At 45.8% G+C, this 11,208-nt stretch overlaps 2 protein-coding genes across 2 annotated transcripts; one reads left to right on the top strand and one right to left on the bottom strand.

Moving 5' to 3' along the window:
* Positions 1–3,120: 3,120 nt before the first annotated feature.
* On the bottom strand, positions 3,121–5,529 carry LOC136519819 (uncharacterized). Its single transcript, XM_066513193.1, has 2 exons — positions 5,226–5,529; positions 3,121–3,824 (listed from the first exon to the last, which is right to left on the bottom strand). The coding sequence occupies exons 1-2, from the start codon at positions 5,489–5,491 to the stop codon at positions 3,296–3,298; spliced, it is 795 nt and encodes a 264-aa protein (XP_066369290.1). The 5' UTR covers positions 5,492–5,529; the 3' UTR covers positions 3,121–3,295.
* Positions 5,530–7,971: 2,442 nt separating this feature from the next.
* On the top strand, positions 7,972–8,397 carry LOC136523503 (uncharacterized). Its single transcript, XM_066517166.1, has one exon. It carries the CDS (start codon positions 7,972–7,974, stop codon positions 8,395–8,397), a length of 426 nt encoding a protein of 141 aa, XP_066373263.1.
* Positions 8,398–11,208: the final 2,811 nt, after the last annotated feature.

Below are 11,208 nucleotides of genomic sequence, written 5' to 3'. Positions count from 1 at the left end.
ACTGTTCCGGCTAAAAAACAAACTGAATAGTGTGGATTATAAAGTAAGCCGAACGGACCTAAGTGATAATTACCTACTTTGCCACTTATTAATGAAAACAAATGTGCCATTGTTGTGCTATCGGCCAGCGACAATACGCACGCCAGCGCGCTCCTGCGTCCTGCCGCTGCACTGTGCATGCCAGGCCTGCTCGTTCCTTTGGAATTGCCAACCCACTCACCTTTTTATTAGATTATTTGGACAAGATTAGCATCTACAATCTGGAGCAACAAATAGCATTGGAGAGCGTGCAGTTTTTTATACTAAAAATATGCAAAAAGGCCTTGATAATTATTTTAACTAAATTGTTTCTAAGTATAATATTTTGGATCATGTGCACGGTGCTAAGTACTACTTGAATGAACAAACCTAAATTAGGGGCGTAACACTATCTCCAACAACCACGACCCAAAATATAAGACCCATTTGTGCTTTGGATAGCGCTACAGACAAATAGTTCAATACATATTTTTGGTATTCTCCAAAATAAGACCCAAAAGATAAACATTTCTACAAATGGGTCTTCAGAAGAGATGATACTCAGATTTAGACCCGTTCGGTTTGCTGAATCTTGGTTAAAAAATACCGTTCTGGCTGAAATGTTGTGAGAGAAAACACTGTTCCGGCTAAAAAAGAAGCCGAACAAATCGGATATAGGGTAAGCCGAACGGAGCCTTAAGTTATGCCTCTCCATGATAGAGTTGGTAGAGCAAAGCTGCAAAAACAGGAGCCATCTCCGCTCTAAGAATTTATCTTTCCAATTAATATAGACACTATAAAAAATATATTCCTAATGGATAATTTCTACAATTTATCTTTCCAACTTAATTTAAGTGCCACATCAACACTTTGCTTATTTGATACCTTAACTGATACAAATTTATACCATGAAACCTATCTATCTATTTTGGGACTGCCCAGTTGTACATCCTATATTTCTTGTCATTGCAACATGAAAATCAGTGATTTGGTTTTGATAGCATATCCAAGAGTCTTTCTTAAAATCACTCTCTGTATCCTTATTTATATAGCCATTTGAATGGATGTCCCTCTCTTTCCGCATTCCACTAGCTTCTCTATATCTTGTGGGCGCTTGAGTGCCATCTCCGCTCTTCATATTTAGCTAGCAAAAAATCAGAAATAGAGAATGAGATCTAATTGAAGAAGCTATTGAAGAACTTTTTTTCACCAAAAAATTCTATTATATTTCTATCAATACAGGAGGATATAAAAACACTGGAGTTGCTCATTTTTCTCCCTGACAAATACTTAATTTTTCCGGTGGCATGCCAACTTGTCCCATTATCCATTTCATCGGAGGCTGAGAGCTGCTTCCGTAGTATAGCTCCTGCCCTTCCACCTTGGGCTGTTACAAGCCATTGTAGTTGAGAGTACTAGCTTAGCCATCGCCCACGTACATATCATTCATCCCCTCTTGTCAATAATTACAGTAGGCAATAGCACACACGTTGCCACGTGCTACATGGACACTTGTATTGCCACTTTGTCACTATCCACTGTGCACAAGATATATTCAACTATAGGATACATGTAGGTCAATTTTTTTTTAACTTTTACTAGGTTTGTAGAAAATACGTAAAATATTTATGTCTCTAAATAAATTTATTATAAAAGTATATTCAACTATCTACCTAATGATATTAATTATGTGTTATAAATATTAATATTTTTTATATATATTTAGTCAAAGTTAAAAGTGTTTAACTTTTTGGTAGGTGAGAATGATATCTATTTTGCGACGGAGGGGGTATCTAGCCACGTGCTGCCCCGTCGCTCAAGCGGCTCCCGTTCCCGTATCGCTTCTACAGCGACAACGACGTCGGCCTCCTTAACCTTCGCGGCGGCGGCCGAGACGACTACACCGTCGCCTTGTTGTGTTGGTCGCCACGCTCGCGCCTGACGTGTACGACCTCCACGGGTTCCATTCATGGACAGGGACGTGGTCGCACGCGAGGGTGTCCATGCCGGAGCCGCAGACGATGGGGTACCCTTTGCTGATCCCTAACAGACCAGCACGCCTCCTGCGCCATGACACGAGCACCGCGATCGCCACAGGAGGCGAGCATGGCACCATGGGCTGGGTCGTCAACCTCTGGCGTGGCGTCCTGCTCTGCTACGTGCTCCGTGATAAGCCCTCGGCCCGGGGCGCGTCCCTGTGCTGCTGCCACTGGAGCTGGTGACGTGTAACAACGGGGATGGGGAGAGGCGCTAGGGTGCCCTGAGTCCGTTCGCGGCATCGCGAAGGACTCGGATGGAAGTGAAACTCCATGCCTCAAGCTATTAGCTCACTTGGAACTCGGCACGATTGAGCCCACTGGTATGGACGAGGAAATAGGGCTGCCCAGCTTCGTACTCCATGGCTGGGCTCTCACGACGTGGAGCAACACCAAGATGAGCGTGTCTTGGAAGGACTGGCGCAAGGACCACAGGGTCGAGTCCTCTGATATCGAAGTCGACAGCCAGCTCGCTTCACGGTTGCTGCACTCTGGATTGCTGTGCGAACCACAAGGCAGTTGTGCAGCAAATTATCAAAAAAAAAGGCAGTTGTGCAGCTGCAGCAGCAGCCAAAGGAGCGCGGCCGCGAGCCCTGTCGAACCTCTTGTCTCATCCAGTACCTGGCATTGGTGCAGCTGACCAAGATGTTGTTAGATGTCCACTGGCCAGGGTCAAGTTCCTGCATCCCAAGGCATGGGCTCTTGCTGTTGACATGAGGAATAGCGAGCTGCTGCCTGCTGGTAGCAGCTGAGTTTGGTACTGACAGGCAGCCTCGTGAAGCTGCCATATATTTCCCCAGTAATACCATCTCCAGTTACACCAACCCGGAAACTCCTGCAGGTGGTAGTCAACGCAAATATGTTCATCAAAGTGAAGCCTGAAGAACAAGCTAGGTTGAACAATGTGTGGAGCTAGCTCACACTTGCTTCTGGTCTCCACAGTGCTCTGGTCTCAGTCTCACTTGCTACTACTTTGCTAGGTTTGCATATGCTTCAATGTTCCAGGTCTTCACATTGTTCTGTTTTCATGATCTCTATTCTCTGGCTTGTGACATATGTACCGGGTTATTTTCTGTTTGTTCCAAGTCAGAACCACTATGTATGGTCATAATTATGTTTCCCATATAAGTAAATTACACGCCCCAAATACAACAGGTTCTCGACTTATTTCGTACACGTCTTTTTCAGATTGAAACATGAAACGAAAGCAAGAGAGTGAGATGCCACCAGCCAGAAGCGAACTAAGGAGACAGCATAGTTGACTGCCCTCTTCCTGGTGTCCGTGCCACCAGTCGGCTATCGCGGCGGCGCAGCTCCGACTTGGACCGGCCGACGTCCAGCGGCGGGGGCGCCCGTGTGCCGTCGACGTCCTGCTGGTTCGGCACGGGCGGGGTGCCGTCGTCGTCATCCCGGGTCGCGGTGCGCGCGGGCACGGACGGGCGGCGCCGGACGGCCACGGCGGCAAAGAGGCCCCATAGCTTGCGTACGAGCGGCACCGCGCATAGCTTCTGTACGAGCTGCACCGCGTAGACGACGTAGATGACGAAGAGCACAAGCGCGGTGAGACACAGGGCGAACAAGTTGGTCTGGTTCTTGTGCGTGCTCCCCGCCCAGTAGGCGGCCATTAGCCCGATCATGTCGAGCACCACGATGATCTCCAGCACCGTCACCTTGGCCAAAGAGCTGTAGAAGGACCTGTTCATCAGCAGGATGATGATCGCCAGCGACGTCAAGAACGCCGTCGTGTTGGAGTAGAAGAACACCTTGTACCTGCAGTACTAAGAGATGAAATTAAATATTCGTTGTATGATAATTGGAGAGTATCGATCGACAGCCTAACGAACTCAGGGACGCTAAATAAGACATCTACTCCATTTTTTTTTGTGTTAGATAAAAAAATGCTTAATCCAACAGGCCCTAACTCAAGTCTCAATAGTGCGTATGGAGCTCCATACTTTTTATTCGGCACTTTTTTTTTCTACACCAACTCACTCATGTGGTTACTTTTTTGTCCCGACTCTCTCGCGTCGCCGCCCTATTCTCCTCCCCCGGGGATGGACGCCGTCCCGCCCTCAGCTCGCTGGAGGCACTCGACCCTGTCGTGGCTTCCCTCCTCGTGTCATCTGGTACTCTTCACCCTCCCGTGCCCTCTCCGGTGCTCCTTCCCCACCTCCCTCCTCTCACGTGTCCCCATAACACAATCGATTGGAACATAGTGGATATGGCCGAATGACAAGTGGGTGACATATGCTAGTGTCTACTCGAATGGAATGAATTTGAGGGCCTCGTCCTTCTTGTGCCATCTTCGGTGCTCCTCCCTCCTCCCAGCCCCTCCTCTCACGCGCCACCCATAACTCTATCGATTGGAACATGGTCGGATAACGAGTTGGTCTCATATGCTAGTTCTATTAGAGTGGATTTGAGGACCCTAATTTGAGGGCTGTTGCTAGAGTAGGTTAAAAAAGACCTTTAAGAGTAGGGAATCCCTTAGATCAAAAGTATAGGCCTTTGGTTGTTATGTTGGTTGTCCTAGTTCTTAGGCTGAGTCTCGTCTACCAAGTAGTTAGAGTCTAGTTTCTTTTTGCCTCCTTAGAGCATGTCCAATAGTTTCTAAAAATCAGTTAATAAATCATTGAGTTTTCCAAGTGGCTAAAAAAGTTGGGTTCCTCCAACAATTTTCAAAATTTCGCTCCTAAAGAGTCAACTTTGCATCTCGGATTATTTTGAAATCACACAACCACTTTTATACTTCCTTTTTCTTTTGTAAATTTTCATTGGGAACTATGTTCTTATCTTTATTCCTCTCTTCACGTCCTTCCACCTCCAGATTGGTTTACCAATACACGCGTGTATATTTCTACGTGGTTGGATTGATTTTCTCAAGTGCGGAAAGATTAGGAGTTGAGATAAGGAGTTGTTGGAGAGCATTTTCTTAATCTTGCTAAAAAAAATCAAGACCAGGAGTGGATTTTGGAAACTCTTAGAGATGCTCTTAGTTGGGTAGCTGGATTTGGCAGGACCTGGTTTCTTTACCTCTCTCTTTTTTTCGTCTAATATAATCTAACGGCAAAGCTCTTGTCATATTTTTTTTAAAAAAATGGTATATTTTAATAGCTCCTAGTGGAGTTGCTCTTAGAGTATACTTTATTTGTGAGGGAGGAGAGTAGTTACCCAAAGGAGTCGGTGGACTCAGCGGTCTCGCCGCTGCCCTTGTCCCCGCCGGAGAAGCGACTGGGCAGGTTGAGTCCAGCCTGGTAAGTGAAGGAGGCGACCTGCACGGCGAGCACCATAATCCAGCCTCGCATCTCGCTGAACCACTTCTCCCTGCCCTCTTCCTTCTCCGTAGCAGCCGCGGAGCCGTCTACCGGGGGCGTGCCGTCCACGGCTTCCCCGCCGGCGGCCTCCTCGTTCGGTGAGGAAACCTCTTCTTCGGGCATGGTTGCTGGTTGGTCGTCGTCGGTCGAAGTGGGGGCGCGCGGCAGTTTGGAGCAGTAGAGCAGGCCTCGATCGAGCTATAATAACAGTGACAACACGGATGCCACCGGGTCGTTATCACTTGGTCAACTCGACCGATCAATATCATAGTACTTTTCAGAACAGATTAGAACAAACGACGGAACGAAGCAGTCAAAACGCCCTGCTCCACTCACTGAATGTGTGCGTTTCAAAGCTGCTGTGTAATGTACTCTATATACAACATGTTCGCTGATTGGTTTCTAAGCTGATAATTTCGACTGGTGCTGGTTTGTTATGAGAGAAAAACACTGTTGGCTGACTGATAAGTCCTGACTAAAACCAATAAGCGAACCGGCTGACTTATGCGAGTGCGATGTCTATCGGGTAATTAATCCGTGGCTGTTATCACCTTTTTTCTTTGACGGCGTATATACTCTATACAATGCAGCACACATCGTCATAGGGTTCTAGAGGCATGGCAGATATGAACGCGTCTTGTTGCGCACCTTAACATTTTTTTTCTTAATAAGAACGTTATTTTCTCTTAGCAGAATACATTTGCTTTTTCTACTGCAACAAAATAGTTATGTTTCGGGGACGAAAATATAGCTGATCAAAACAAAAAAGCATAGACAATTTTCTGCGAAGGGTGGCGACCGGCCACGGCACTCTGCTCGTGACGACCACCCACCGGCCTCTCAGCCCGTGCCCCACAGCGGCCCATCGATCTCGGATGGGGCCACGCAGGGTGCCGTGGGGGGCGCCGGTGGTAGTCGTCAACGCCAACGCCGGTAGCGCCAGAGTAAGACAGCGATTGAGGGACATCAACACGATGGTGCCTGCTGACTCCGACGCCACAATTGCTGCTCTTGCTGCCGCACAGTGCCTCCCGAGCAAGATCCGCTGGCGTTGGCACTCTGGGCGAGAGCAGGGCATGTCGCATGGGCGAATGCCTCCCCGAGCCAGCCTGTGGGAGTGACAGCGCTTGGGTGCCCGCCTACTCTAGTGGTCACCTCTCGAGAGGTTAAAGCATCGTTGGTGTCCACCTGTGCGTGCTACCATGCTCTCTAGGAGAAGCAGCAGGTGTTGGCCCACAACACCGATCCTGTAGGCTTTGGCGCGTGCTCTAGAGCTCCTTCAATGATGGCAGCTCAGTGGACGACAGACTCGCTTCCATTGTCGCTTGCACAAAGACTGGCACAGGCCACGCCGCCACGTGAGGGGCAGCCCGACTTGCGCAAATGTTTTTTATTCGTTCGGTTCGAACCGAAACGAGGAGTCAATTCCAGGAATCGATTTGGTCGGTTCGCTACCTCTAGTGTTAAAATCAAACCATACTCCATCTTCTCTCTCCTCCCGGTTCGATTCTAGGCACACTGAGCTGCTCTAAGAAGCTAGGTTTGAGGAATTTTATTGGATATAAAATTATTCTTAAAAAATGTATTTAAAGGGGATAAATAATACACGTTGCATCATAAGTTGCATGATATGATGTTGTGTAGGTTGTAGTTTGGCCAAAAATATTCTGTCTAATATTAATTTCCTTCTATTTCTTTTAGGATCCATCGCATTTAATACTTTTAAAATTTACTTCAACCACTTCTCGTCTTCTTTCATGTACCTACACGGTTAGTGACAAATGGCACCCATGCAAAATTTTATATGGCCTATATGTATTTTTTTCTTCATTAAATGGATATCATATATGGTGATGACAAGTGGCACATATGCAAAAATCACATATGACTGTCATGTACAAATAAACGACAGGTGGCACACATGCAAAAATCATATATGACACATGTAAATTTTTTTTCATAAGGTGACAAGTGTCACACATGCAAAAATCACATATGACACATGTAAATTTTCTTTCATCATTAGATGATTATAAATACATGGACTTTGTTCATTGAGAATAACAAACATAAGATTACAAGAGCCATGAGCAAAGCTCAAGGAAATGATCAACACCATGACGATACCGAAGGTGAGTTTTACTACACTGATGATGTTTCTTAGGAGGACAAGGGATATTGTCCCTAGTAGTTTGAGATTCTGTAAATAGTTCGTTGTCGATAGTTAGATTGGGCTACATAAAGCGCTACCGACAAAGGGACCAGTTGGACTGATATGTCTTTTCCCTTGAAAAAGGATTTAAGAAGCCCGCAAGCGGTGCCGACAAAATAGCGAGTTGGAACTTATTAGGCCGTTAGTCATTTTCTTAACAATCGGTCAGAAAACACATAGCTAGATTGTTGATATTACATATGTTTCAATAAATAATTTTGTGGTACAATTTTAGTGGAGCTCTTCATACACTTGGTCAATATGATATCAGACATATCTAATATTTTTTAATATCTGCAGGATCGAAACCACTAGAAGAGTACACCATCCCGAAAGGCACCATAACGCGTATCATGCGCCAAGTCCTCCCACAAGATATGCGTTATGGACCATGGACGAGTGCATATTGCAATTCTGCGTGGCCCTTACACGGGCGACCATGCTGGAGTGCCATCGAGACCGGTGCTTGACTATCACCGCTGATGACCTAATCGCTGGCTTTGCGAGACTTGGATTAGCTGACTACGTGCAGCCCATGTCCGAGTTTCTACGCCTATATCGTGAGAACGTTAACCAGCAGGTTGTAGCACCGCCAGCACCTTCGACACCAACCGTGGAGGAAGAGATGGCAGCGCCACCGCCACCACCATCGCCGGATCTCATGCTGCAGTTGGGACTGCCATCCATACGTGATGTCACGGAGCTAGCGCCTCATACTGACGAGTATGCGTTGTGGCCTGGAGGAGCACAGGCGGCGGTGGGCACCTCGCTGGCGCTGGTGCCGCCACGTGCTGCTGCTGATGAAGGCGATGAGTGAGAAGTGTGTATTGCCTGGCCTGCAAGTGGGAACTTTGAATAGTATTGCTCTAATAAACCCATGGACTGAAGGACTATGTAGGGGACCGTGATGCCTAAGAGAGGGGGGGGGGTTGAATTAGGCAACTTAAAATCCTTACTCTAAACTATGGCCTCTTTTTCTATCCTTAGCAAAACCTATGCAAACGATAAACTATCTAAATGTGCAACTACGGTTTTGCTAGTGTGTTGCTATCTCTACCGCAAAAGGAGTAATGCAAGCAATGTAAATGCGGAAGCTAAAGAGCAAGGTAGAGATATGCAAACTCCCGTCGATGACTCCGGTATTTTTACTAAGGTATCGAGAAGCGCGCAAGCTTCCCCTAGTCCTCGTTGGAGCCCCTCGCAAGGGCCAAGCTTCCGGTCGGGTAACTCCGTGGATAGACTCGGGCCTTCCCCACGCGTAAGTGGGTCTTCGATGTGCCTTTCGGCAAGCCTCTCCCGGATGCTCCACGCCGTCTTCACTATCAAGCTTCCGGCCCAAACGCCGCGAGCCTTGTTCCCTCCAGTACACGGTGGCGGCCACACCACTAACGCGGTCGGTGTGATCTCGCAAGACTACAAGCCCCTCCGATGTACAACAATAGTGCGCGCAAGCATCTAGTGGTAAGAGGTATGCAAACATTACTAAACACTAGGCCTAAACCTAGAGCAAGCGTATAAGCGGTGGTCTAATCAACCAAAGGACTTCGCAAAGCACCTATGCTAATCACCTAATGAATCACTAAGCACTATGCAAATAGAAATCACTAAAATAGTGTATCAACACCCTTGGTATGTTTCCTCAGCTCCACACATCTCATATGGCCGGTTGGGGGGTCTATTTATAAGCCCCACTGAGAAAGTAGTCGTTGGGGACGAAACCCGCTTTTCTGCTACTGACCGGACGCGTCCGGTCATCCCGACCGTTAGGGCGCGCGATCAACTGATCAGACGCTGATGGCGTCCGGTCACAATTTCACCGCTCTGGAACTGCTCTGTACTCGATCGGACGTTGCAGTTCCTGCGTCCGGTCGATTTGCCGCCAGCGTCTGGTCAGTGCTGAATGTGTTGCCGGGATGATGAACAGTGTCATCGATGCGTTCGGTCACTTTTAGTTCTCAGCGTCCGGTCGCTGCTGCTGATGCCTGCTGTTGCTGAGCAACTATCGGATGCGTTCGATCGATCACCTTCTAGCGTCCGGTCACTATGTCTGGTCACTCTGTCGAGCATGTTTCTTTACGATCTTACGTCCAGCTTGGTTCCTATCTTTGTGCTTGGACTTTGCTTAATATCTTGGGTCTTCTCTTGTGCTTCTAGAGTCTTTCTTAAGGTGTTGATCATCGGATCATCACGTCGTTTTCGTTCAAGTCACGTCTTACACCTTATTGAACTATAAAACAATCACTTGCAAATTCATTAGTCTAATTTAGTTGTGTTGGTCATCAAACACCAAAATCTAAAGTAAATGGACCTAGGGTCTATTTTCCTTACAATCTTCCCCTTTTTGGTGATTGATGACAATACGACCAAAGTAAGCAAATAATAAAAATTTTGGAATTTAAAAACTATCTACTTGCTAGGATGCAATGCAAAGGGCAAGCTTATACGATGCTAAAAGATACCACTTGCAAGGCTAAAAGGTACCACATGTAAACATCTTTTAAAACTTATCTTGCCCTTGCAAATGTCCTCATGTGGCATTATGGATTTAAGCCTTGCTTTTTGGTCTTATAAATTCTCCCCATTACATAGACTAATCCATAATCCACTATCCTCCCTTTCTCCGACCATTACCACTTATAAATTATTATGATCGGACTTGCTTTTGGTCCTACAAATTCTCCCCCTTTAGAATCAAACACCAAAAAGAAAGATATTAGTAGCACAAGGGAGGGTCAAACTTTGTGATCCTTTATATGTGGAGTGGAATAGGTCACAAACTTTGACTCTCACATTACATAGACTAAGCTCTCCCTAAATATATGCATACATATGATGGAGAATGTAGTTTATGCATAATTGATAAATTAATGCTCAAGGGAGTTTAATCTATATAATGCATGGAGAAAGCATATAAATATCAAAGTGAAATCAACATGATGATATCGGTTTAGAAATACCACATGTGGACACCAATTTGATTTATACCACTTGCAATAGGTGGTGGATATTTGAAGTATGATGCTTAACTCCGGGGACTTAATTTTTCTTGCAATGAGACTACTACACACATGATAAGCTTAAAAAAGTGTTAGTCTCAAAGCATCCAACTTATAGAGTAACCTCCCCCCTAAATTTATGCACATAAGCATGGAATACTTATAGGAGATATGCACATTGATTTTAGAATAAAAATACCACTTGAAAGATGACATCACATGAATATGAGAATCATTTTCAAAAATGATATACGGGAGAAATTATCTATAATTTGGACTTTGGCACATATTAGATGAACAATTGAAAGACAAGCTATGTGCCGTGCTCCTAAACAATTTAAACCATGTAGGTTTGCTCCAAGGGTTGAGAGTGAGACCGAGCAATCCTACCATAAGATATACCTAGTATATGCATGACAAAGGATTTAAGTATGCAAACGCAAACCTAGGTATGAAAGAGAACTAGATGCTAATTAAAATTGCAAGAAATTAAATCTTGATACCAATTGAAAGGAATTAAATCGAGTTACCTAACATGGGAAGGAGAATTTGGGTTCATAGTATTCACTAACCCACTTGGCAATTGACATGATCCAATGTGATGCACCCCATGAAATGCACCCATACTTAGC

The sequence above is a fragment of the Miscanthus floridulus genome, chromosome 18 (assembly GCF_019320115.1).
Source record: "Miscanthus floridulus cultivar M001 chromosome 18, ASM1932011v1, whole genome shotgun sequence".
Lineage (NCBI taxonomy): Eukaryota > Viridiplantae > Streptophyta > Magnoliopsida > Poales > Poaceae > Miscanthus > Miscanthus floridulus.
This window is presented reverse-complemented; position numbering and strand designations above follow the sequence as displayed.

Coding starts and splice junctions, on each gene's coding strand:
- LOC136519819 (XM_066513193.1), bottom strand. CDS start 5,491: ATGCCCGAAGAAGAGGTTTCCTCACCGAACGAGGAGGCCGCCGGCGGG. Junction 3,825..5,225: donor GAGTCCACCGACTCCTTTGG/GTAACTACTCTC, acceptor TTAGTACTGCAG/GTACAAGGTGTTCTTCTACT.
- LOC136523503 (XM_066517166.1), top strand. CDS start 7,972: ATGGACGAGTGCATATTGCAATTCTGCGTGGCCCTTACACGGGCGACC.